This window comes from Cynocephalus volans, chromosome 10 (assembly GCF_027409185.1).
Source record: "Cynocephalus volans isolate mCynVol1 chromosome 10, mCynVol1.pri, whole genome shotgun sequence".
NCBI lineage: Eukaryota > Metazoa > Chordata > Mammalia > Dermoptera > Cynocephalidae > Cynocephalus > Cynocephalus volans.
In genome coordinates, this window is record NC_084469.1 from 103,362,755 (window position 1) to 103,389,267 (window position 26,513).

Below are 26,513 nucleotides of genomic sequence, written 5' to 3' on the forward strand. Positions count from 1 at the left end.
ATGACAGTATGACCTGGGTCTTGTCTGTGTGCCCCTGGCCTCCTGAGTCCCACCCCTTCCCAGGTGGGCTCTCCTACCTGATTTTTTATACCTGGGATGCATTACTTCCTCCGAGAGGGATTGATGAGAAAAGGTCTGGGAGGCAGGGGTCAAAGGTGCCAGCTCACTGTTGGGTGGATGATTGTGACGTAACCGTGTGTGGTCCTTCCTTGCCATCCATGACCTGCTCAACTGATGGCCACTACCCCCAGACTGACCAGGACTTGTTTCCAGCAGGAGACCACTGTCTGCAGCTCCCGTGAAGATGTCCACTCCAGACCCACCCCTGGGCGGGACTCCTCGGCCGGGACCTTCCCCAGGCCCAGGCCCCTCGCCTGGAGCCATGCTGGGCCCTAGCCCGGGTCCCTCACCGGGCTCTGCCCACAGCATGATGGGACCCAGCCCGGGGCCTCCCTCAGCAGGACACCCCATCCAGACCCAGGGGCCTGGAGGGTACCCGCAGGATAACATGCACCAGATGCACAAGGTAGGGAGCCCTGTGTGCACCCCACCCCTCAGGGCGTGCTTCCTGCTTCCTGCTGCCCACACCCTTGTCCCTGGGTTGCAGGCGGCCTCTGGACTGAGAGCTTCCCTCAGAGATCAGAGGGGAAAGCCCCCTGTTTAAACTGGCCCGGCATAGCTCAGACACCTACCCCAGGGCCCACTGCCATGAGCAGAGAGGTCAGGTGTGCAGGACCCTCAACCCATACTGGGTCCACACGATCTGTTTCTGAGCCAGGAGGGGTGAGCAGTACATCCCTGTCACCCCCCCACCCCCCACCACCCCTGTGAGCCTGTAGCCATCCCACCCTGTGTCACTCATACCCCTTGTTCTTCAGGGGAAATTTTGGAACATTGCTCTTAAGTTTACTTTCATTAGTGAAGAAAAATGTCCAGATCCATAAAAGAAGGCTTAAGGCACGTGGTTTCCTCCATTCTGGCTGTTCCGAGCTCATGGGGCAGAGAAGTGGGCACCTTCATCTCCGTGTAATCTCCACGCCAGGGCCACCATCTTACCCACTTACCTGAGCTGATCAGGGTCGCTTTTCCCATGAGGTGAAAGAACCTCTTCACAACCCACCTGAGTAGTTTTCCTCTCCTTTTGTGTTCCTGTGGGTGGCTGGAAGAAACATCCCTTATGTATGTTAGCATTGGAAAGAAAAGGTGACAGTTCTAAGTGTCGAGTGGTGGCAGATGTGGACGTTGGAGCCTGGGAATGTGACTCACCCCTCACAGGGCTGGCACTGCTGATTCCTCCCACCGCTCTTCCAGGCCCGTCCATGTGTCTTCACCTCATTCTACTTAACCCCTATCCCTGCCCATCGGGTGTAGTTGGTTATTGCACCCATTTTACAGATGAGGAAGCTGGGTCTCAGCGAGCCTGCCTGGTCTCCCTCTCCCGGCTCTCCCTGCACCTCCAGTATGTGCTGCTTCTGAGCTGCCAGCATGTCAAGGCAGCCCCTCCACACCTTGCCCACCTCCCGGGCATCTCTGCCGCTTTGATACAATGTAATCTTTCTTGTCACTTCCTTGCTGGGAAGCTGATGGTGATATCCCCTGCCCACTGATTTACAGACCAGCTTCTCTTCCACCTCTGTCCCCACTTTCCCTCTCTGCCTGCTTCATTTCTTCTTTCTGGAATTGCTCCCATACTCCGCACACATCTGGCAATAGCCCATCGGACACTTGTCATGTGTCTGGCACCCTGCTAGGAGCTGGGGTCCCATGGTGACAGGACACCCCTCCACCCACCCACACATAGAGCTCTGGCTCTGCCCCGAGGCAAGACCACATATCAGTCAGCACTCACAGCACCTTGGGGTCTAGCCACTGTCCTGAAGGTCCCGCCCTGTCTTTGGGGAAGCTGCCACTTGTGCTCGTGCTCCTGTCCTGGACCTCTCTCCTCCTTCTGTCTCACAGCACACGCCAAGCTGGTTTTACCGTGCCTGATCACCCATTAGACTGCGTTCCCAGAGAGCAGGACATTCGTGCTAACCAGTGCCCAACAGGTGCCCGAAAGGGTCTCAGCCAGGGTCCCCTTTACCAGCCATTCCCACGGGGGAGGTCCTTACGCTGAGCATCAGGAGGGACCTATGTGTTGTCATTCTGTGGAGGCTGCTTTCACTCTTAGGAGGGGCAAGAGGATGCTTTGGGACAGCCTCCTCCCAGAGGGCGGTCCAGGGAGGTGGAGCTATCAGGGAGGGTATCTGACATATCGCAATAATGCTTGTGGGCAGAAGTTTCTGTCTGTTCCGCTGATTCACAGTCCCCCTAGGAAGAGGGTCCTTGATCTCCTGATTTGTGGTCTCCTCCCTGTGATAATGAGCAGGGAGCCTGGTGTCCTGGCTAAAACTGCTCCCTGACCAGGAGCCATCACAAGTGTGTCCTTTCCTTGTGTCCTGAAATGTCTCCCTGCCCTCTCCCTGGCTCCCTAGTGTCCCCTTGCTTCCAGGCCTCAGTCTCCCAGGTGGTCACCCCCCACTGTGTGGCGTTTATTTTGTGTATCTGCCTCGATGCCCAAGCCTTGGAGCTAAGCCACTTGGTCATGTGGGCAATTCAGTAGACACCCCAGTGGCGTCTGGTGGATGTTTTCAGTGTTGTCGAACTTCACTCAGGCAGTGCTTTGCGGTGTGGCCTTTTCCTGTCTTCCATTGCTGACCCTGCCGTGTGGTTGTCCCCTCTTGTAGCCCATGGAGTCCATGCATGAGAAGGGCATGTCGGATGACCCACGATACAACCAGATGAAGGGGATGGGGATGCGGTCGGGGGGCCATGCAGGGATGGGGCCCCCACCCAGCCCCATGGACCAGCACTCCCAAGGTACGTACTACGTCCCTTCTCATATGTGTTGCACGCCAGGGGTTCTGAGATTGTTTTCCACATGGGGGCTGCCACAGATGGGTTCAGGGAGGATCCTGGACAGTTCAGGCCAGTGGGCGGCCCTGCCACTGAGGGCTGTCTGGTCCGGACTTGGCTGCTACTCCGTCTGGCCCTCTTGTCTTGGAGCAGCCCCAGGAGAACAAACATTGGTGGGATAGCCAGGGGCTGGGCAGGGTGGGGTCCATGGGCCAGCAGCTCTGGTGCCACTCAAGAGTTTATTAGACATACGCATTCTGGGCCGAGCCCGTGGCGCACTCGGTAGAGTGCTGCGCTGGGAGCGCGGCGATGCTTCCGCCGCGGGTTTGGATCCTATATAGGAATGACCGGTGCACTCACTGGCTGAGTGCCGGTCACGAAAAAACGACAAAAAAAAAAAAAAAAAAAAAAAGAAATACGCATTCTTGGGGCCCAGGACTCAGCCTTCACAAGCCCTGCAGGTGGCTTTTTTTGGGGGTGGCTGGTTGGTACAGGGATCAGAACTCTTGACCTTGGTGTTACCAACACTGCACTGTAACCAACTGAGCTAACTGGCCAGCCCACAGGTGGCTTTTCTGTATGGGGGCAATTGAGAAGTGATGTAGGAGATGACTTTCCAAGCCTGTCCTGTCTCCCGGGGTGGGAAGCTGAGGGGCTCCACTCCTGGCCCACCAGAGGGCATGCACCCCACCCATGTGCAAGCAGAAGGGCAGGCTGGGGAGAGCCTGAATTTCATGTCACGGCTGTCAGCGTTAACCATCAGCACCTTTTTGACATGTGGGCCAAACCAGAATTACCATGCAGGCTGCTGGGCTGCTGTGACTCCACTGTGTTCCTTCTTGGTGCCTCGTGTTTGACTCATGAGAATGGAGTCATCTTGCCGCTCCCTGTGTTAGGGCAGGCACTGGTGTAGGTGTGGTGGAAAGGTTACCACCTCTGCCTGAGAAATCACAACACATTTTGCCTAGTAATCAGTGCACTGGCCTTTCCCCACAGGTTACCCCTCCCCCCTGGGCGGCTCCGAGCATGCCTCCAGTCCAGTTCCAGCCAGTGGCCCATCCTCGGGCTCCCAGATGTCATCAGTGCCAGGAGGGGCCCCTCTGGATGGTGCTGACCCCCAGGCCTTGGGGCAGCAGAACCGGGGACCGACTCCATTCAACCAGAACCAGCTGCACCAGCTGCGAGCACAGATCATGGCCTACAAGATGCTGGCCAGGGGGCAGCCCCTGCCCGACCACCTGCAGATGGCGGTGCAGGGAAAGCGGCCGATGCCCGGCATGCAGCAGCAGATGCCAGCACTACCTCCACCCTCTGTGTCTGCAACAGGACCTGGCCCTGGCCCTGTCCCTGTCCCTGGTCCAGGACCAGCGCCTCCAAATTATAGCAGGCCTCATGGTAAGGTCGGTCGCCACGGCCCTCAGGGTAGGGAGGAGTCTCAGAGTGAACTGGCCAGAGTGTGGGTGGCAGTGGTGGGGAGACCTGGGTTCTGCTGCTGACGGGCTGTTGCCCTCAGATTTCACAGTGCCCGCTTGGCTCTTCCGTGCGCTTAGGCAGTTAAGACGGCTGTCCTCTTTCCCACTAGTCCCACATCCAGGGACTTGTTGATAGGAGTGTCCCCCTGTATCGCCTGGAGGCAGGGATCCCCACGGGGATGCAGATATAAACATAGGACACATTTTATTCCCTTTTGTTTCTCCCTGCCTGTAGGTATGGGAGGGCCCAACATGCCCCCCCCCGGACCCTCAGGTGTGCCCCCCGGTTTGCCAGGCCAGCCCCCTGGAGGGCCTCCCAAACCCTGGCCTGAAGGTAAGTTCCCTTCTCTCTCAGTGGCACGTCTGTGCCCTGACTCCCTGTCACAAGATTGGGCTATGCAGGTCTCGAGTTGAGCCTGGTCAGAGAGAGAGAGGGCCGAAGACAGTCACCCCAATCCAAAGCCCACTGTTCCTGTGGTCTTCTTCGAGTCTTACCTGTCCCTGGTCAGTTCCTGAAGTCTTGGGTTTGGTTTTGTCCCCTCCTCTGATAGTATATGGCTGTGGCCTGGTCCCTGACCTTCTCTGAGGCTTCATGTTGTCTTCTGTAAATGCAGTCACCCAGTAACTATTTGAGGGTCCACATGTGTTTAGGGTCGAGGCGGTAGACAAAACAGATTTGTCACCATCCTCTTGAAGCCTGAGTTTTAGCAAATTGCTAAAATTGAGCTCAATTGGAGATGAGGAAGTAGAGAAGGAGTAGAGGAAGGACAGGAAAATGTGGCCCTGTGAGGCTACAGCCCAGGACAGAACCCAGGGTTGGCACTTGGCTGAGCAGACCCAGGATGCAGATGGCTTGTATCAGTGGAGGGCTTGGGGGATGGGGGTGAGGCTGAGACCCCTAAGTGAGAAGCATGTGGCAGCTTTGTGAGAGGTGGAGATGGGGAGGGGCTTATCTGTCCCCAGGGCAGTGGGCAGCCCACTAGGCTTCTCATATCCACCCCAGAATTGGCCCCAGATCTCACCATGGTGCCCCTGCCGCTTGTCTCTCACCAGGACCCATGGCGAATGCTGCTGCCCCCACGAGCACCCCTCAGAAGCTGATCCCCCCACAGCCAACGGGCCGCCCTTCACCTGCGCCCCCCACCGTCCCGCCTGCTGCTTCACCTGTGATGCCGCCCCAGACGCAGTCCCCAGGGCAGCCAGCCCAGCCCGCCCCCATGGTGCCGCTGCACCAGAAGCAGAGCCGCATCACCCCCATCCAGAAGCCCAGGGGCCTTGACCCTGTGGAGATCCTGCAGGAGCGGGAGTACAGGTGAGGGCACCGGCCCCCACCTGGCTCAGCCAGGACTCGCGTTGGCGTAGTTCTCAGTTCTGAAGGCCACTGGTGTACACAGCAAGGAGTCACCCTCCCCCACCCCGCCGCAGCCTCCCAGGTCCTTGGGTTGGTTGTGCACCCTTTCAGAAACTTCTGTGTGCATCAGGCAGATGTAGGAAGCTGCTCCACTCATAGCCACGTCTCCTGGCAATCATTCCCTGTCCGTAAACAGCTTTCCTGTTCTTTTTCCCAGATGCATAGTGTTCTGTCTGGTGGCTACACCGTAATCTATGTAGCCAGTTTTCTGGCTGAACAGACATTGGGTCATTTCATGTCTTTCTGTAGAGATGATGTCATAGTAAATATACTTGCAGAGCTCTCGTTGCACATGTGTGCATGTGTCAGGATCAACCCCTGAAAGTGGCATTGTCAGGGTCCAGGGGTGTGCAATGGGAAATTTCAGATTCTGCAAAGCTACCCTCTGCAGAGACAGCAGGGCTGTACATAGGAGTGAAGTGCCTGTTTCTCCCCCCACTGTAGTGTGTCACCCAAATTTGGGCTTATCAGCACTCAAAAAAGCAACCCAGCCGGCTTTGCGGCAGACCCTTCTCAGACACAGGTGGCTGCAGCCACCGTTGCCAAGGCCTCCTAGGCGCCTGATGCCAGGAGCTGCCTGGTGTGCAGTAGGTCTGTAACACTCCACCCCATGCTGCCAGGAGCCCCTGCAATTCCCTGAGCATCGTGCATGTCCCCATTGCATTTCCCATTATGTTTGTACTTCTCCTGCCAGGGCCTTCCTCTCTCGGCGCATGTCAGCCCCATGAAGGTAGGGGCTGTGCCTGTGCACTGTCGTAGCCACATCCGTAAATATTTGCCCGGTGACTGTCTCCAAAGTGTGTCTCCAGCTGTGATGTGCCCTGGGGCTCTGGCCCCTGTACCCCAGGCCTCTCCACCTGGCCTGCTTCCAATCTTGTCAACCTATCCCGTCCAGACGTCTTCATGCCCTTCGCTTTTCCATTCTGTTTCTGTTCCCATGCACCTGCCATTTGCTGGCTTGTGGGGCCACAGACCCTGCAGCTCCTGGATGTAGCTTGCTTTCCCTTTATCCCCGTGCCCCACTGGGGAAGCCTCTCTGCTCCCCTTTGAAATGATGCTCTGCGTCTCTCCCTTGCTGTCAGGGTCCCACATAGCAGTTTGAAGTCTCTTTTTACAATTAATTTACATCAGATTTATTCCCTGGGTAAAAACCTGCCATTAACGTCCCATTGTCCAATAAATGTTTTCTTTCTGTACAGCCCCTGACCAACACTGTCCTCACCTACCACCCACTCTTCCTGTTCCTTTCTTTTTTTTTTTTTTTTTTTTTTAAAGATGACCAGTAAGGGGATCTTAACCCTTGGCTTGGTGTTGTCAGCACCACGCTCTCCCAAGTGAGCCACAGGCTGGCCCTCTGTTCCTTTCTGTTTATTTAACCAGTTAGACTTGTTCCTGCCCCAGTGCCTTTGCACATGCGGTGCATGGCTCCTTCTAGTCATTCAGGCCTCATTGCTGAGGCTATCCCCTCATGGAGACCCCCATCTCCCGTCACCTCCAGTCCGCTCCTCAAAGCACTTGCCACTCTGGAATTACAGTAGATGTTTAATTTTTCATTTCTCGTGGCCCGTCTTCCTAATGAGGCTGAGAGCTACATGACAGCGACAAACAGCCTTGTTGGCCTCATTCAGTGCCAATGCCCCGCACCTGAAATGGGCCCCAGCGCACAGTAGGTGCTCAATAAGTGTGTGTGGAAAGGCTGAGTAAGAAGATTATCCCACTTCACCTGCAGACCAAGCCTGCAGGGTTGCTCCAAGGGGTCTCCTCAGTTTCTACTTAAGGGCCCAGAGGCTCATGGACCAAGTAGGTTCCCACGGCCCCACGTCTCATCCATGCCAGGGCTAGGACGGGGACCCTAGTCCTTCTGACTCCAGAGGCTGGCTCACGCTGCTGGAATGACATGAGCCAGCCATGCCCTACCAGGTCTCTTGTTCACTGTGTTCCCCAGGGCCCAGTCATAAGGACGCTTCCATGGCTGCCTTCCTCTCTATTCTGTTGTGGCTGGCATCCTTTTCTGAGGCATGTCCTGCCTTGTGGCCAGTGTCTACCTTCTGTGAGGTCCAGATTCTTTCAGAGTTCCTGAGAGCTCTAAAGAAAGGGACTGGGGGCCTCCTTTCAAATGAACAGCCCTCTCACTGCCTCTCTTTTCCTGTCTTTGTGTTTCAGGCTGCAGGCTCGCATCGCACACCGAATTCAGGAACTTGAAAACCTTCCTGGGTCCCTGGCCGGGGATTTGAGAACCAAAGCGACCATTGAGCTCAAGGCCCTCCGGCTGCTGAACTTCCAGAGGCAGGTGGGCTCAGGCGTGTGGCCCTTGCTATAGGAAATGGGCCCTTCTCACCAACGTTGATGCTTAGATTCCAAGATCTTCTTGCTGGACCATTCTTAAATGTTCCTTGACTGTTAAAAGGCAGGCGTGCCCTCCCTAGGTCGGTAGCCCCTGTCCCATCCTTCCTATCCGTGTCCTGCATGATGGTCATGTGATGACTAAGCATGTACCTGCCTTCTCCAAGGCAGCAGTTGCCACCTTGAGGCATGGGTCTGCTTCTGAGGGTGCCGTACTTGCGAGTGACCCTAGGGAATTCTGTGTGTGCTTGAGGGGTGAGAGGACCCTCTGGCCAGGTGTCTAGAGTGTTCATCTTCTGCTTTGTGCCTGCCCTGCCTGAGGGCACCTACCACATGTCCTCCATACATGGACTCTCCACCATCTGCCCCATGAATGATGTGTGACTGCGCATGTCATTGTGGACATCACAAAGCCATGCCTGGTGCCAGTTTCTCTTTCTCCTTCCTACAGCTGCGCCAGGAGGTGGTAGTGTGCATGCGGAGGGACACAGCCCTGGAGACAGCCCTCAATGCCAAGGCCTACAAGCGCAGCAAGCGCCAGTCCCTGCGTGAGGCCCGCATCACTGAGAAGCTGGAGAAGCAGCAAAAGATTGAGCAGGAGCGCAAGCGCCGGCAGAAGCACCAGGTGTGTCCCCTGCTCGCCAGGCTGCCCGCTGGTGTGGCCGCAACCTGTCCCTTGTTGCTCTTTTGTTTTGGTAACAGTATTATAGGTGCTGAGACAAAGCCAGCTGGTAGGGGGAAGATGGCAGTAATCAGATCCACATGTAACATGCTGGGCCCGTGATAGGGTGTCAGGAAAAGTAATATGGAAAGAAAGTATGAGGAAGGAGGTGTTTTAGACATGGTAGTCAGGGAAGTTCTCTCTGGGGCGATGAGATCTGAGCAGGATCGAGGGAGAGAGCCACATGGATATATGGGTGGAGAGCTTCTCAGTTAGAGGGGAAGGTGCAAAGGCCCGGGGGCAGGACTGTGCCCAGGTCTGCTATGAAAAGTAAGGCTCCTGGTTTAGCTGGAGTGGAGTTAATGATGATGGGGAGAGCCAGAGGGCGTGAGGGCAGGTAGGTGACGAGGCAGGTTATGCAGGGCCTTGTGGGCTTCAGGGAGGATTCGGGCTTTTGCTTAGAGCAGGGTGTGAGGGATTGATGGGACTTCGGTTTTAACAAGATAAGTTGGGGACACTAAAATCTCTAAACCTAAAATTGAGTAAGATTTGGAGACGCTTCTGTTTAGTGTTTGGTCATTTATATTTTCTAAAGATTTTCTACGGTCGATACCTATTATTGGTATACGTTAAAATAATGTAGAAAAAGTCAACACTCATAGTCACCACTGTTAACATTTTGGTATGTGTCATTTCAGCCTTTTTTCTTGTGTTTGCTTATCAATAAAAAGTTAAATAGCTATCTTTTTATAAAACTTACACATATTGATCCATTTTTAAATATTGTGGAAACATGATTTTTAACATTTAGATTATATCCATCTGGTATGTCCAGGATCCAGTAATTTATGTCACCATTTCCATATTTGGGGACATGTAGTGTATTTTCAGCCTTTCAAAATGAAAAATTACACTGGGATTGCCCTTCTTGTGTTTGAAGTTTCTTTGGCCAATTTCTGATACTTCCTGAAAATAAATTACTAGCTGTGGAATAACTTGGTTGGAGGGTGGGAGCGTTGTTGAAACTTTTAATGGACAGCACCAGGTTGTTCCCAGCATGCTGTGTACAGTCATCTGTTGGGTGCAAGGGCCTTTCTCACCGAACAGTTGCCAGCACTATTTTATCATTTCAGAGAGAAAGCAATCAGCATCACTGTTATTTCCCCTATGTTCTCTTGTTCTTAAACAAGCTGGCTTTAATGTTTTGTCTCACTGGGGGAAACATTACGGTGACTTCCGTGGATTAGTCTTCTTTTCTGTGTGTGTCCCTGCAGGAATACCTCAATAGCATTCTTCAGCATGCCAAGGATTTCAAAGAATATCACAGATCGGTCACAGGCAAAATCCAGAAACTCACCAAGGCAGTAGCTACATACCATGCCAACACCGAGCGGGAGCAGAAGAAAGAAAACGAAAGAATTGAGAAGGAGAGAATGCGGAGACTCATGGTAAAATTCTGTCATCTTGATTTTGGTCCCTTTGTGGGTACATTGGGTGGTGCAGGTGCCAGGAATTGGTTGCACAGTGTTACGCTGAGGAATTTTGAAGCTTGGAGTCAAGGGTGGTGCAGAGGGGTTTGGGAGTCAGAGTCCTGAGCTCTGACCTTTGCCTGGTCGCTTTGACCATCATAGTGACTGAGTTATCTCAGACCAGTCAACCAGCTACTCTGTCTTCCCCCTGCTCCTTGTTGAGTGCCGCACATGGTGCAACCCAGACACCCTACTTCCAGAGTAAATGTCTCTGACCATTTATTCTTGCACAAGTTGCTGTTTGGGCAGATAGCGACAGCCCGGTCTGTGCCAGGTGCTGCTGTGTGTATGGGGGACACAGTTGGGAGCAGGCCACAATCCCTGCCCTCATGAGGCTCATGCTTGCGCTTGAGGGACAGACACTCGAGCAAAACAAACAGGGTAGCTTTGGATTGTGAAAGGTGTAGTGAGGAGTTTGGAGCAGGGCGAGGGAGTTGGGACGGGTAAGTGCCATGAGGAGGCCTCAGAACAGGAGCCCAAAACGGGGCATGTCCCATGAATGCAGCCATCTGCGGAGGAGCCCCTGGAGAAAAGGAAACCAGGGCAAAGGGGGAGGAAGCCAAGTGCGAGATACAGCAGGTGGCTTTGGGTCCCCAGAACATCGTGGGGCAGGGGCAGGGGTGAGGTCAGAGGGCTCACAAGGGTGGGTCACATGGGGCCTTGCAGGCCATCGGGAGGACTCTTGATTAATTCTGAACATGAGGGAGCCCTAAGGCAACATGATCTGATTTATTCTTAGAGATGTGAGAGGGGGTCGCTGCAGGGGTTTGTGGGAGGGATGTAGCTCAAACCAGGTGGAGAGAAGGGCTTGGGTTTGGGGTGTTTTTTGTGGTCAGGGAGGGTATGACTTGCTCATGGCCTTGGTCAGTGACTCCTGGCAAGACCGTGTCTGCCTAGCAGGTACCCTCGGGGTCTGGCACTCGGTAGGTGTTAAAGAAATATTTACCAGAGGGGGTGTCTATAGCTGTGTGAAGGGCCCACAGTGCAGCGCTGGTGTGTGCTGCATGCTCACTAAATGCCTCTGGTTGCTGGTTAACAATCTGCACCAGGGCTCTAGCCTCTGGGTTTGACTGCCTTGGCTGCTTATGATGTCTTGCCAGCAAGTGCCATAACCCTCACACTTCCACAGGCTGAGGACGAGGAGGGCTACCGCAAGCTCATCGACCAGAAGAAGGACAAGCGCCTGGCCTACCTCTTGCAGCAGACGGATGAGTACGTGGCTAACCTCACGGAACTGGTGCGGCAGCACAAAGCCGCCCAGGTTGCCAAGGAGAAGAAGAAGAAAAAGAAAAAGAAGGTACACTGGGGCCTGGCCCAGCGCCTGCCACTCAGTGGCATTGGAGCAGCTGTCTGCACGGGTAGCCTTGGCCTGCTGGGCCAGGGCGTGACTGTCTCTTTTTACTTCCAGAAGGCAGAAAATGCAGAAGGACAGACACCTGCGATTGGACCAGATGGCGAGGTAAGGAAGCAGGGATTTCTTGTGGAAATGCCAACACAGCCCTGGGGCTTCGGTCTGTTTCGTCTTTTAAATATTCTTTCTTTCTTACTTTTTTTTTTTTTTAAAGCCATATATGGTGATGGTAGGAATCCCAGTGTGTCCCTGTACCCCCATCCCACTCCTCCTCTATGCCACACATTGGGTATGTTTCCTTCCAGACCTTTTTCTGTGCATGTGCCACATTATTTATATTTTTTATTTTATCATCATTTCAGACATACAGGAGAGATGCAAGCATAGTCCCGACTTCCTGTGTATGCTTCACCCAGATTCCCTATTTTCATATACTTTTTTCTTAAACTCTTTGAGAGTAAGATGCATACACTGTGGCTCCTTATCTTCCCATATTTCAGCGTGTACTTCTAAAGATGGGGTTGTTACCTTCCGTATGTACCACAGCGATCAAAAGTAGCAAATGAGCGTTGATGCAATTCTGTTATTTAGTCCACAGACCTTTACGTTAAAGTTTCACCAGCTGTCCCTCCAGTGTTCTTCAGAGCAGCAGAAAACTTGGGTCCCACTTCACATCCAGTGGAGGTCCCTCTAGTCTGCTTTGATCTTGAACAGCTCCTCATTTTTTCGTTGCCATATATGGCCTTGACATTTCCGAAGAGAGCAGTCCAGGCATTTTTTCCAGTGGCCCTCAATTTAGGTCTATTTCCTCCTGATTAGATGCAGGTTATATCTTTTTGGCAGGAAGACCCCAAAGTGACCCAGTGTCCTTCTCAGTGCGTCACATTGGGAGTGTGTGACATAGGTTGTAATGTCACTGGTGAAGTTGACCTTGATCCCTTGGTCAAGGAATAGAATTCTACTGTAGAATTACTGTTTTTCCTTTTCTAATTATTTAGTACCTGGTGGGAGATACTAGACACTGTGTAAATATATTATAACTCCTCAAACTTCCTCTTGCCTTCAAACTTTTTCTTTCCTGTATCAGTTTTTGCTGTGATGGTTATAAAATAGTGACTTTTTATTTCCATTGGTTTTTTCTGCATTTGTTAGTTGGCTTTCTTTTTCAAAAAAAAGATGACTGGTAAGGGGATCTTAACCCTTGGCTTGGTGTTGTCAGCACCACGCTCTCCCAAGTGAGCCGTGGGCTGGCCCCAATTATGAACCAATATTGGTATAGTATTATTGTTACATTAGGGTTTCCTCTTTGTGTTGTACAGTTCTGTGGGGTTTGCCAAGTGCATAATGTCATTTAGTCACCATTACAATGTCATACAGAATAGTTTTTTTTTTTTTTTTTTTTTTTAACATGACCGGTAAGGGGATCTCAACCCTTGGCTTGGTGTTGTCAGCACCGTGCTCAGCCAGTGAGCTAACTGGCCATCCCTATATAGGATCCGAACCTGTGGCCTTGGTGTTGTCAGCACCACACTCTCCCGAATGAGCCATGGGCTGGCCCCTCAGAATAGTTTTGCTGCCCTGAAAATCCTCTATGCTCTGCTATTCATCCTTTCCTCCTTCCCTCCCTATTTCAGTTGATTTTATTACAAATGTTATATTGAATAACTTTGGAAGAATGGGGGCGGGCATTTTACTAAAGTACAAAGCCTTCTTCCTGAGGCCATTCAGGGGACTTGAGGAAAAAGTCATGTTGTAGGGAAGTGTGGTTGGGGGAATTCTGTTGTGTCCTTCCTGTGGCTGCTTTTCCTGTGTAGTAAGGGCACCATCGCTCAGTGCTGCTTGTGGAGTTTCCTTGTCCTCTGTCTTGGCTGTACTTGCTAATTACTTGCAGAGCTTTAAAAAAAAATGGGATGCCCAAGCCTTACCCCAGAGCAGGTCAGTCAGAAGTTTAGGGGTGCAGGAAAGAAGCCAGCATCAGCATCTTTACCCACTCCCTCCGGTGGTCCCAGGGAGCATGCAGGGTTGAAAGTCCCTGATGGAGGTGTCTGCACAGCCCATTGGTGGGGCTCACTGTCACCCTCCAGCATGTTTATGGTGTCAAAAGTGAGTGCAGCTGTTGCCAACCAGTACCCCGAGGGGAGACAGTGGGAAATGAAGAGAGACATGTATGGGATCAGGAGGACCTTTTCAGGCTGCTGACCTGTAAGGCATCCTCATTTATTTTAGGTTTCTTTTTATAAGCCAGTGAAAATAACAAATCGTACTGATTAAGTCAGTTATGTCTGGTACCAAGTTATCTATAGAATATTTTCAGCTGCCACAGCACTTGAAGATTCATAGGAACTACTTATCAACAAAATAAGAACTTAAGTTTCTTATTCACAAAGCTTCTGGGGTCCTGGGTTCAATCAAAGGTCAGACCTCAAGGGGAGGGAGAAGGGGGAAGTAGGCAAAAGGGATGCCAGCCTTGCTGGCTTTCCTAGAATAGCAAGGACTTTGTCAGCTTTCTTATTCAGTACCCTACACACAGCCTTTTTTGGAGGTAGGTATAAGTTCCTGGAACATAGAAACCAAGAACTTTGTCCTAATCCTGAGGTTTTCTCTAGGAACTATGAAGGAGCCATTGAACGGTAAACTGTTATCCAAAGTTGGTATCTCAATATCAGGAATTCCAAGGAGTTCCATGTTCATTGCTTAGAGGAAGTCGTTTTAATTTTCAGGTATTCCAGCTAGCTCTAGCTGTTTAACAGAAAAGATTGAGGACCATTAATGAAGTCTACAAATGCAGTATGAGTGGGAAAAAAATCAGGGGCCGGATGATTATGAGTTGTGGGTTTGTGTGAAAAAAGAGGGAAGAAATGGAAATGCTTAAGTCCTTGTTTGTCATGCATGGACTAGATTGGGAAGGATGTATGACAAACGGCTGCCAGAAGATTCCTGGGAGGAGAGGCATCGTTGGGCTGGGGAATGGTGCAGGGGGAGTGTTGAATTTTGAACTATGTGAATGAACGAGGGTACTTCAGAGTGTGCATGGAAAGATTCGTGTTATCTTTTGATTCTATTTTACCACGGGCTTCTTGAGTATCCTCGTAGTACGTATTTGAAAATTAAAATGTGTATATCAGTTGTGTCCAAGAAAGAGTGATCATATATCTAGGATTGAAGAGTTATGTATTTTTATGGAATTATTAATATACAGTTAAGCTATTTCACCACCACTGTCATACCATTTTCTGGGTGTGGAGTTGGGAGGGTACTTCCCAATGTGGTCACAGTCAGCCCCGTTCTTTTTTTTTTTTTTTTTCCCTGACCGGTAAGGGGATCGCAACCCTCAGCACAGTGCCATCTGCACCACGCTCAGCCAGTGAGCACACCGGCCATCCCTATATAGGATCCAAACCTGTGGCCTTGGCGCTACCAGCACCACACTCTCCTGAGTGAGCCACGGGGCCAGCCCAGCCCTGTTCTTTTTGAGAGCATGGAACCTTGGGTCACACAGGTTACTCCTTTTCAGCCTCTGGACGAGACCAGCCAGATGAGTGACCTACCTGTGAAAGTGATCCACGTGGAGAGTGGGAAGATTCTCACGGGCACAGATGCCCCCAAAGCTGGGCAGCTGGAGGCCTGGCTCGAGATGAACCCGGGGTGAGTGGGGCTTGTGATCCAGATGCAGCCTGGATCCCAAGGTGACACTGGGCCTCATTCCTGGAAGCTGACAGTAGCCGGGGGTGGTTTGGCTTGCATTGGAATGCCAGGCCTGTTGGCTAAGGAAAGTGAGTCCTGCTGGTTCTGAGGACTTTTATAGTAAAACACTAATATTTTCTCTAGGTACGAAGTAGCTCCAAGATCTGACAGTGAAGAAAGTAGCTCAGAGGAAGAGGAAGAGGTAAGAGTGCATTTCCCAGCTTTCAGGGCCCTCCCTGTTGGTAGCGGTGACTTCTACCCCATGTACACCCATCTCCCTGGGTGCTGTGACCCTCTCCAGCTCTGTCTGGGCAGTGTGTGGGGCGGGGAATGGGCAGGGGACAGCTGAGCCCTTGAGCCTGGCTTGAAGTTGTGCCTTAGAGTCGCGCTGTCCCATATGATAGCTTCTAGCCATGAGCGACTGTTTCTGTTTTAAATTAGTCAAATTCAGTGACATTCAAAATCCTTTCCTCTGTCATATTAGCCATATTTCAAGTGCTCAGCATTCCTTCTCTGTGAACAGTCTGCTTCACTTTTCCATTTCTAAATAGTTGGGTTTTTTCACAATGAACTTGTGCGTGCTCCTTACACATTTACCCCTAGCCTGAAACCGGCTTAGTGCTCACTGACTTCTTGCTTTTGGTTTGTCCTGCATTTGCCCCTTTGTCATGTAGTTTTTGCATTTTCCTCTTCAGGTTACGTGGAATTTACTTGGTGTAGGGCAGGAAGTGGAGCTCTTTTACCCCTCCCAGTAGTGCTAAGCTGATGAGCTCACCATTGACTCCACCGCTTTCCCATTGATTTGTGATACTAAAAAGATGATATTCTGGTTTTATATCCACCTATTCAGTTTCTTTTAATAGTCTAATGATTCTTAAGCCAATAACATTTTGTTGTAATTTTTTTTTAACAGCTTTGTGATGGTGGTATAATCCACATACTGCAAAATGCACCTATTGGAAGTATACAATTTGGTGATTTTTAGCAGATTTGTAGAGTTGTACTATCATCACCACATACCAGCTTTGGAATGTTTCCATCACCCCAGAGAGCTTCCTCCTGCCTGTTTACAGTTAGTTCGTGCTCCCTCCTCTAGCCCCAGGAAACCACTGACCTGCCTTCTGGCTTTATAGATTTGCCATTTGTGGACATTTCTTACAAATGGAGTCATGACAACATGCAGTCTTCTGCATCAGGCTTCTTTGTATTTTGCGTTTTCGAGGTTCATCCATGATGTTATGTGTCAAAAATTTGTTCCTTTTTATTTCCGAGTTGTATTTCATGGTATGGATATACCACATTTTGTTTCTCCACTAATCGAAGGATACTTGTGTTTCCATATTTACTATTATGAATAATGTTGCTGTGAACATTCGTGAGCATGTCTTTGTGTGGACATGTTTTTATTTCTTTTGAGTAGAGACCTAGGAGTGGAATCGCTGGGTCCTATGGTAAGTTTATGTTTACCTTTTTAAGAAACTGCCAGACTGTCTTCCAAAGTGGCTGTACCATTTCATGGGTTCCAGTTTCTCCATATTCTCTTCAATACTTGGTATCAGCTGTCCATTTGATGTAGCCATTCAGATGGGTATGTGGAGGTATTTCATTGTGGTTTTAATTTGCATTTCCCAAATAACTAGTGCTGTGGAGCATCTTTTATATACACATATGCACCATTCGTATTATCTTCTTTGGTGAAAATCTATTCAAACCTTTTGCTTATTTTTATCAGCACCGCACTCTCCCGAATGAGCCACGGGCCGGCCCCTTTTGCTTATTTTTAATTGGGTTGTCTTCTTATTTTAAATATCCTTTATATATTCTAGATATACGTCTTTGATCCAGTATATAGTTTGCAAACATCTTCTCTCAGTGTGTGTGCCTTTTCGTTTTCTTGGTGGTTTTTTTTGAGATGTGAAAACTTTTAATTTTCATGAAATCAAAATTTTTTTCTTTTATGGATTGTGCTTTTGGTGTTTTGTTTAAGAACTGTTTGCCTAACCCAAGGCACAAAAATTTTCTCCTATGTTATTTTTCTAGGAGCTTTATTGTATAAGCTCTTACAATTAGGGTCATGTTCAAGTTGATTTTTTTGTATAGTTTGAGGTAAAGGTCTGGGTTTATTTTTTTGCATATGGACATCCAATTTACCCAGCACCATTTGATGAAAAGACTATTTTCCCCCACTGATTAGTCTTGATACCTTTGTGGGAAATCAACTGACTGTAAATGTAAGGGCTTCTTTCTGACTCATTTCTATTCCACTGATCTATTGTCTGTCCTTGTGCCAGCACCATACTGCCTTGGTTGTTACAGTTTTATAGTTTTTGGCATTAGGTAGTATTAGTCCTCCAAGTTTATTCTTTCTTAGAATTGTTTTGGCTATTCTAGATCCTTTGCATTCCCATAGACATTTTAGGATCAGCTCATTAATTAGTATAAAAAGGCTTGCTGGGGTTTTGATTGGGATTGCGTAGAATCTGTAGATCAAATTGGGAAGACTTGCTATCTTAACAATATTGAGTCTTCCAATCCATGCATATGGAATATCTTTCCATTTATTTAGATTATCTTTAAATTCACTTAACAGCGTTTTGTAGTTTTCAGTGTACAGTTTTTACACTTCTTTTGTTAAATTTATTATTAAATATTTTCTTCTGATATTGTGAATAGAATTGTTTTTCTTAACTTAGTTTTTGGATTGTTTATTGCTACTACATAAAAATATAGCTGATGTGTTTGTTGATCTTGTGTCCTTGTAAATTTGTTAACTCATTTATTGCTTCTGATAATTACTTCTGATAGGTGTTTTTGTAGATTCTTCTGGATTTTCACATATTTGTGAATAGAGTTTTACTACTTTTTTTTTCCCATTTGTATACCTTTAATTTCTTTTTCTAGCCTTATTTCTCTAGCTAGATCCTTTAGTATACAGTTGAATAAAAGTTGTGGGAGCAGACATCCTTGTCTTGTTTCTGATCTTAGGTGTGATGCATTCAGTCTGTCACTATTGATATTAGCTGTAGGTATTTCATAGCAACAGGTATTCTTTTGCGGCGGGTAGAGAGGGGCGGCTGGCCAGTATGGGGATTTGAAATCTTGACCTTGGCATTATAACACCACACTCTAACCAACTGAGCTAACTGGCCAGTCAATACAAGTATTCTTTATCAGGTTAAGTTCTCTTCTATTCTTAGTTTGTTGAGAGTGGATCATGAGTGTGTGCTGAATTTTGTCTTATGCTTTTTTTGTCTGTTAAGAAGATTATGTCGTTTATTTGTCCTTTCTCTACCAGTATACTTTATTGTATTACTTAATTTTTAGATGTTTAACCAACCTTGCATTCTGATTTGTCATGGTGTATGAAGGAACATGAAAAAGTTCATGGAAAAATAGAATTAAAAGGTAATACAAGCCTTTCCATGAACTTTTTGAAGTACCCTCATATAGTCTGATATATTTCTGTGTTGGTAGTGTTTTGTTGAGGACTTTGGGTCCATATTCATTGGGGGTATTGGTCTGTAGTTTTTCTCTTCTCATGATGTCTTAGTCTGGCATTGGTGTTAGGATAATATTGGCCTTGTAAAGTGGAATGGGAAATGTCCCTCCACCATGTTTTCTGAAAGAGTTTGTGAGGAATTGGTGTTATTCAGGTTTGGATTCCTCTACCAGCTAGTTACTAAATAAATAAATAATTATTTTTTAAAAAGAAATTGTTATTATTCTTTAAATAATGGTTAGAATTCTCCAGTTAAGTTATCTGGGCCTGGTTTTTCCACTGAAGTAAGATTTTAATTACTAATACAATTATTTTTATGGGTTCCATTTTGATTTTCTATTTCTTTTTGAGTCAGTTTTGGTCATTTGCATCTTTCTGGGAATTTTTCTATTTCATCTTAGTTATGTTGTTTTTGTTTTATTTTTCTTTATTATGGTAACTGGCCAGTATAGGGATCGAACCCTGACCTTGGTGTTAGCAGCACCGCACTCTAACCAGCTGATCTAACCAGCCAGACCCTGTTTTTATTTTCATTCAGTCCAAAATATCTTCTGATTGCCCTTGTGACTTCTTTTGTATGTGTGTCTGTGATTTCTTTTTTGAATCATGGGTTATTTAGAAGCGTGTTGTTTAATTTTAAGCATTTGTGTATTTCCCAGATTTTTTTCTGCTGTTGATTTCAAATTTAACTCTCTTGTGGTTTAAGAAGATACTTTGTATGGTTTTCATTTTTTGGAATTTATTGAGACTCGTTATATGGCTTAGAATTCTGGAGGATGTTTCATGTGCATTTGAAAAGAATATGTATTCTGTAGTCTTTGGGTAACATGTTCTGTATATATGCTAGTAAATTGGTGGGTAGTGCTGTTTAGGTGATTTTGTATCGTTGCTGATTTCTGTCTGGTTGTCCTATCAATTGTTGAGAGTGAGATAATAACATTTCCACTAATTTTAGTTGAAATATCTATTTCTCTATTAAATGTCAGTTTTTGTTTCAGATACAGTATTTTGATGCTCTCTTGATAGGTGTGTGTTCACTTAGAATGGTTATATCTTTCTGATGAGTTTAATGTTTTGTCATTATCAAAGATCTGTCTTTGTCTCTAGTGATATTTTTTGTTTCAAATTCTGTGCTCCCACAGGCTGGCTGGTTAGCTCAGTTGGTTAGAGCATAGTCTTATAATTCCAAGGTCACAGGTTCGGATCCCCATACTGGCCAGCCACCCAAAAAATAAATAAATAAAATTAGTAAAGTCTGTTCTGTCTTATATTAGTATAGTCACTCCAACTCTCTTATGGTTACTGTTTGCATGTTACAGCTTTTTCCAATCTTTTACTTTCAACCTGTCTCTTTCTTTGAATCCAAAACAGCATGTGGCCAGATCTTGCTTTTTTATCTAGTGTGACAGTGACTGCTTTTCGACTGAGTTTCTAATAGAAGACCATTCATATTTAATGTAGTCGCTGGTATGATTGGGTGTACATTCACTATGTCTTTTCTCTTTGTCTCCTGTTTTTGTTCTGTTCCTCCTTTACTCCCTTCTTTTGTGTTAAAAACTTTTCTACTGTACCGTTTTATTTCTTCTGTAGATGTCTGTTTTCACTATACTTTTTAAGTTACTATCTTTGTAGTTGCTCTAGGGATTACAACATGAATCTTAATTTATCACAGTATTTGTGAAATTAATGCTAACTCAGTTCCAGTAACATGTTAGAAATTTTGCTCTAATATAGCTCCATTCCCTCCCTCTCCTTTCCTTTGTGCTGTTATTGTTGTATACATTGTATCTATATGTTATAAACCCTCCAGCACAGTCTTAAAATTAACGCATTATACAATTTTATGGCTTAAAAATGTTAGTTAGTAGAGAAGAAATAAGGGAAGACATATTCATAAAGGCTTTTATATTGATTTATGATTTACCATTTCTGGTGCTCTTTATTTATTCCTGTGGATGTGAGTCACCCTCTTCTGTCATGTCCTTTCTGCTTGAAATACTTCTTTTACTGTTTTTTCGTGAGTGTATCTGCTAACAACCAATTCTCAGCCTGTTTACATCTGTAGAAGGCTAGTTCAGCTGCATCTCTTATTTCAGATGAGAATTTAGACACTAATTATATGGCTGCCCCTCTCAACTCCACAGTTTGTTTTTCTGCTTTCTAGATTTTCTGTTTGCCTTGGGCTCTTTGTATTTATTCTCCTTGGTTGTTCAGCTTCTTTTATGGATAGTTTTATGTTCTTCATAATTTCTGTCTTCTATTGAGATTCTGTATTGGTTGCTTCATTGTGCTTAAATGAAACATGATTTCCTTTAGTTCTTTAAGCGTATTTACAGTAGCTTTGAACATATTTATAACAGTAGCCATTTCAAAGTCTTTGTACGCTATCTCCAACATCTGAGAACAAAGACAGGTTTCAATTGATCGCTTTTTTCCCCCTGAGTGTGTATTACCCTGTCTTATTTTTTGCTTGACTTTTTGCCTTTTTTGGTTTAATTGAAGCCTATTTTAGTGACTGGGTTCTGACTACCACCCCTGGGTGGTGGTGGTGTTTTGTTTGTTTCTCTGTAGTAATTTCGCTGGGCTAAATTTGTGAAGTTTGATCCCCACATAGTGTATATTGCCTCTGGTTTCTCTGCTCAGTTTATTTACATTTTGGTTTTGTTTTATTCTTGTTTTAAGTTTTAGTCCTGGCTTTAGTGGTGGTTTCTTCCAGTGATAGCACAGGGACGGTGCTCAAACACTTTGAGCCAGCATGGCTTCTGTCTCCTGCCGATGGATCAGAGTGTATGGCGGATCTTGTTCCAAGTTCAGGCTATTTTCTCAGCCACCTGGCATGTGTGTTCTTGAGGGCCCTTACTGTCTCCACTGCACATATGTGCATCCTCTGCCTCTGCCAATAACCAGCATTCCCCTTGTGTGGCCGAGCACCTCACCTCTGCCTGGTGCCACTGGGTGAGCCCCCCTCGGCCATGCTGTGGGTCCACACGGCCCACCCCCCGGCATGTCCTTCCTTTGGATGGAGCTGTGGCTGGGACAGATGCAAGGGGCCTGAAGTAAAAATGCTGCAAACTCCCACTCTCCTTATCCGAAGTGCAGCAGTTTTGCAAAGTTCAGTACTTCTCAGACTGTAGTATCCATTCAGTCAATTCCCAGGGCTCTGAAATAGCCACTTTTGCCAATTTTGTTCAGCTTTAAAGTTGTTTTTAGGGAGAGAATTCGCTGACTTCCTCCCTCAGATTTAGCCAGAAAAGTTTCACTCCTATTTAATTCCAGACATGTTATCATTCATTAGGATAAGTGTACCAGTTACGATTCTTTGCCCAAAATGTTGGCATTACCACCTATTTATTCCGAATGGTCTTTGAAATCATTTTTTATGATCCAAGGGAAATCCCACTGGAGTTTGATTGGAATTATTTAACAGATTATTTACAGATAATTTTTTAAAGCTTTGTAGTAATTCTATTATAGTTAAGGAAAATAAGCCACCGTGGTATTGTATGATTTCTACAGGGATACAAGAGTGTTTTAATATGGGGGAATGTATTCACATTTACTTTATCAGTATCTCTTGCAAAATCCCAGTATCATTTGCTCAGCAAATGCTGAAAAGCCCTTTAATGAGACACAACATTTATACTTAATTTATAAGTTTATAGAAAACTCTTAGTGAACTAAGATGCCTATTATCACCAGCATTATTAGGCATATTTTAGACATTAGAGCCACATCAGTAAAGTTGGAGGTAAATTTTAAGCAAATTATTGAAAGTAAAGTAAATTATTGAAAGTTGGTTGTGAACTCCTTAATACCTAGAAAATCAAAGTGAATTGGCTGAAAAATTGCTTGAGTAGTTTGGGCAAAGAATGAATGTGTAAAGTCCATTATATAATGAGAGTTTGTTTCTAGTAGCAAACGTACAAGATACTCTCTAAAAAAAGCATCTGGAATCTGTGCTAGGAAAACTAAAAATAATGTACTGAGCAATGAAAAGAAGAGGCAAATAAGAAGCAAATATTTCGGGATAGGAAGAGAGAGCAAGAGGTGTAAGAGCATCACTTCTTCCAGAATGACCTCCTCCTACGGGAGGGAGTCCTGTGCGACATGTCTGGGGATGAACCAAGGTAACGCAGCTCCTGTCTCGGTAGGAGGAGGAGGAGGAGCAGCCGCAGCCAGCGCAGCCTCCCGCCCTGCCCGTGGAGGAGAAGAAGAAGATTCCAGATCCAGACAGCGATGACGTCTCAGAGGTGGATGCACGGCACATCATTGAGTAAGAGGTCCCCATGCGCTCTGTACCACCACCACCTGCTTCCTGTAAGGTGGCACTGGCGGGAGATCTCAGCCTGTCCTTTGATGGCATCACCACTGTACAGCCAGCAGTCACTGTGGGACCGGAAACAGACCAGATCTGTTTACTTCAAATTTCTTTAATTTTTTTGGCGGCTGGCCGGTATGGGGATCTGAACCCTTGACCTTGGTGTTAAGACACTGCACTCTAACCAACTGAGCTAACTGGCCAGCCCTTGTTTATTTTTATAGGGACCTATTGTAGGAAGTACATTCACATGATTCCTCGTGTTTAAGAGCATCGGTTAGGTGAACACCCAAAAGCCTTTTTCTCTTCTACCGTTGTTTCCCAGCTCCCCAACACTCCCAGGAGGAAATGCTTTCCAGCACCCAGGTGTCATCTTCCAGAGAGATTCTCTGTGTTAACAAGCAAAACTCATGCAGGTTTTTCTTCTCATTTGCACAGTTGTGTCCAGGGCCTACTGCTGTGCACCTTGTTTTTTTTGCCGAGCTTTCTCTGTCGGTGACCATCCTGTGTCCAAGCACAGAGAGCATCCTCACTGTTCTTCCCAGCTGGCAGTGTAGCCTCTCATGTTACACTGTCATTTACGCAGTCTGTCCTCTGGTGGTGGGCGTTTAGGTCATTTCTCATCTATTGCTCTTATAAACACAGTTACATTTAATACACTGACTTCATCGTTGCTATGGTAAGGAGTTAATAGATATTGTTAAAAAGAAATAGAGGATTGAGGGTATGCTATAGATATGAAAACAACCACTAGAATAAAAATAGAATACTTTGAAATCAACAGGAGAAACAATACAGGCGAAAGAAAACCCACTAAATTAAGAAAACACGGCTTACTGTGAATGATTTGTAAGAACATAAAAACAGAAAGCATGGCCTAAAATAAAATAATAGAAGTTAAATCATACATGTCTGGCATATTAATAAATGTAGGTGATCTGACATCACTTTTTAAAAGAAAAATAATTCGGATCAGATCACACAATCGCCCAAGTCAAAAAGCTTCTGGTTTTGTGTGCAGCTGTTCAGTGTGCGGGTATTTTCCATTTAGGCTCACGAACTCTCAGTAGAAATGGTGGGCCTCTTTCTGTGATGTGACAAGTGACAGCATTTCTTTTCTGTGAAGTTGGGCTGGGGACCCACAGAAGCATGTCTCAGCTCCCCAGAATTAGTATTGGCTGCCTTGCCTGACCTCAGACTGTCCGGCTGCACATCTTTGTGTCTTACTGTTCAGGCCACAGGTCATTGGGCAGAAAGAGCCATGCCACAAGGTGCTCAGGAGCACCTTGTCACAAGTAGGAATGTGGGTCCTCACACAGTGCTTCCGTCTCACTCCCAGGAACGCCAAGCAAGATGTCGATGATGAGTACGGTGTGTCCCAGGCCCTGGCTCGTGGCCTGCAGTCCTACTACGCCGTGGCCCACGCAGTCACTGAGAGAGTGGACAAGCAGTCGGCGCTCATGGTCAACGGTGTCCTCAAACAGTACCAGGTGAGGCAGGGAGGGTATATCTGTGTAGCAGCCTCGATAGAGGCGTTCCTGTTTGTGGGTGGCTGCTGAACTCAGGCAGACCCTACTGCAATTCTACTTTTTGTCTTTCAGCAACTCGTTCTTCCCTCTGAGACTCAGTTTCCCTATCTATAAAGCAGAAGTGTGGTCTGTTAGCTGCTTGCAGGAAGCAAAACTGCAGTAAGTCAGTGTCTCTTGAGTGCTTGATAGTTTCCAGGCAGAATAGGAGTGCTTCGTATACTATTAGCAGCTGAATCCCCAAGCAGCCCTGCACAGCAGGCGCTATTCTCTGTACTGAGGAACAGAGAGGTGCAACAGTCCCTCAAAGTCACAGCTTGGGAATGGCCAAGCCAGGGCTAGAACCTGGGTCTGGGTGTGCGTGTGCTCAGTATATGTGCCCTGGAGCTCTGTAGTGTGGGACCATGAGGTATTTGGAGCTTGAAGTTGGGAGCAGGGGCCCTGGACTTGGCCCTCTCTGGGAACGAGGTAGCAGCCTCTCCTGCAGGTCCTCTGTGAAGCTCCTCAGGGCCTGGCCTGGAACAGTCCAGAAACAGAGCTTCTTGTTGGGGAAATTTCTTTTCTGTTTCCCCACATCTGAGCTCATCTGTAAGGTCCTAGAAGGCAATAAATATAACACCAGCCATAGAACACATCTCCCTGGTTTTCCAGTTGGTTGTGACCCCGTTCCCCAACTTTCCTTGAGAGAACACTCTAACCTTCCATGCCAATGTCAGCTTCCAAAGAGGCAAAACCAGTGACCAGTGGAAATTTCTAGAGGCCAGTATAATCAAAAGAATTAGGACTTGGCCAGAACTTCCCTTCTTAGTCTGTAAAGAAAGTTTCTGAATTTTCGTCCATAATATTATGTTCACTTTGAAAACAGTCTTCTTTGTAATGCCTGTATTATTTCACAAAGCTCCCGAGCTTTAGAAAGCCCTCAGTCGCTCTTAAAGTGTTGGTCATATGGTAGATTCATCACCGAGTTCCCCTGAAGCCCTACTGGTTTCCTGAATTGCAGTGTCACGTGGTGTGGGCAGGTCTCCTAGGTGTGCTGTGTGGGTTGGTGTTAGGCAGTGGCACATGGACATTGTAATGCTTAGAAATGAACTGTTCAAATGTGCACCAGAAAAAAACATTTCTCATACATACCACCCTGTGATTTCACAGAGATTATTGCTCAGAATGAGGCTAAGTAAAAGAAGGCTCGGGTTGGTTCACAGCAAAATACCAGGTACAGGTGACCACAGGTGGGAAATGGCTTGGGCAGAACTTATGCCTGTTGATGCTCACATCTCTGAAGCATGGGGGACACTCTCGGTTGTGCCCGGGCTTCAGTTCTGGCATGGCTGTTTTGGACCTTGCAGATCAAGGGCTTGGAGTGGCTGGTGTCACTGTACAACAACAACCTGAACGGCATCCTGGCGGACGAGATGGGCTTGGGGAAGACCATCCAGACCATCGCGCTCATCACGTACCTCATGGAGCACAAGCGCATCAACGGGCCCTTTCTCATCATCGTACCCCTCTCGTAAGTGCGCCCACCATGGGGGCTCTAGCAGCAGCCCAGACTGCACTCCGTCACTTCTGTTAGGTTCCTAGATTTGCTGTGGTACAGTCTACCATGCGCAGACTGGGTGGCTTAAGTGACAGGTCTTTTTTTTCCCAGAGGCCAGAAGTCCGAGCTCAGGTGTGGGCAGGGTTACTTCCTTCTCTAGCCTCTGTCCTTGGCTCATAGATGGCCGTCTTCTCTGTGTCTTCTCAGCCTTCTCTTTTCACATGTCAGTGTCTGAATTTCCTCTTCTTATAAGGACACTCATGTTGAATTCGAGCCCACCCTGATGA

At 47.3% G+C, this 26,513-nt stretch overlaps 1 protein-coding gene across 12 annotated transcripts in view; it reads left to right on the forward strand.

Moving 5' to 3' along the window:
• The window catches only part of SMARCA4 (SWI/SNF related, matrix associated, actin dependent regulator of chromatin, subfamily a, member 4), an 85,913-nt gene that overhangs the window by 15,599 nt on the left and 43,801 nt on the right, over nucleotides 1-26,513 (forward strand). For 7 of the 12 annotated variants that reach the window (XM_063112536.1, XM_063112535.1, XM_063112530.1 and 4 more), the window contains exons 2-16: nucleotides 277-526; nucleotides 2,727-2,859; nucleotides 3,892-4,290; nucleotides 4,603-4,701; nucleotides 5,421-5,679; nucleotides 7,942-8,068; nucleotides 8,573-8,746; nucleotides 10,057-10,230; nucleotides 11,441-11,608; nucleotides 11,720-11,770; nucleotides 15,177-15,307; nucleotides 15,491-15,548; nucleotides 22,997-23,118; nucleotides 24,503-24,653; nucleotides 26,036-26,199. In XM_063112536.1, coding sequence (XP_062968606.1) covers nucleotides 305-526; nucleotides 2,727-2,859; nucleotides 3,892-4,290; nucleotides 4,603-4,701; nucleotides 5,421-5,679; nucleotides 7,942-8,068; nucleotides 8,573-8,746; nucleotides 10,057-10,230; nucleotides 11,441-11,608; nucleotides 11,720-11,770; nucleotides 15,177-15,307; nucleotides 15,491-15,548; nucleotides 22,997-23,118; nucleotides 24,503-24,653; nucleotides 26,036-26,199 — 2,432 coding nt within the window. In that variant the 5' untranslated portion in view covers nucleotides 277-304. Of the gene's footprint in view, nucleotides 1-273; nucleotides 527-2,726; nucleotides 2,860-3,891; nucleotides 4,291-4,602; nucleotides 4,702-5,420; nucleotides 5,680-7,941; nucleotides 8,069-8,572; nucleotides 8,747-10,056; nucleotides 10,231-11,440; nucleotides 11,609-11,719; nucleotides 11,771-15,176; nucleotides 15,308-15,490; nucleotides 15,549-22,996; nucleotides 23,119-24,502; nucleotides 24,654-26,035; nucleotides 26,200-26,513 lie in introns of all 12 variants that reach the window. The other 5 variants (XM_063112534.1, XM_063112531.1, XM_063112533.1 and 2 more) reach the window with 3 other exon arrangements.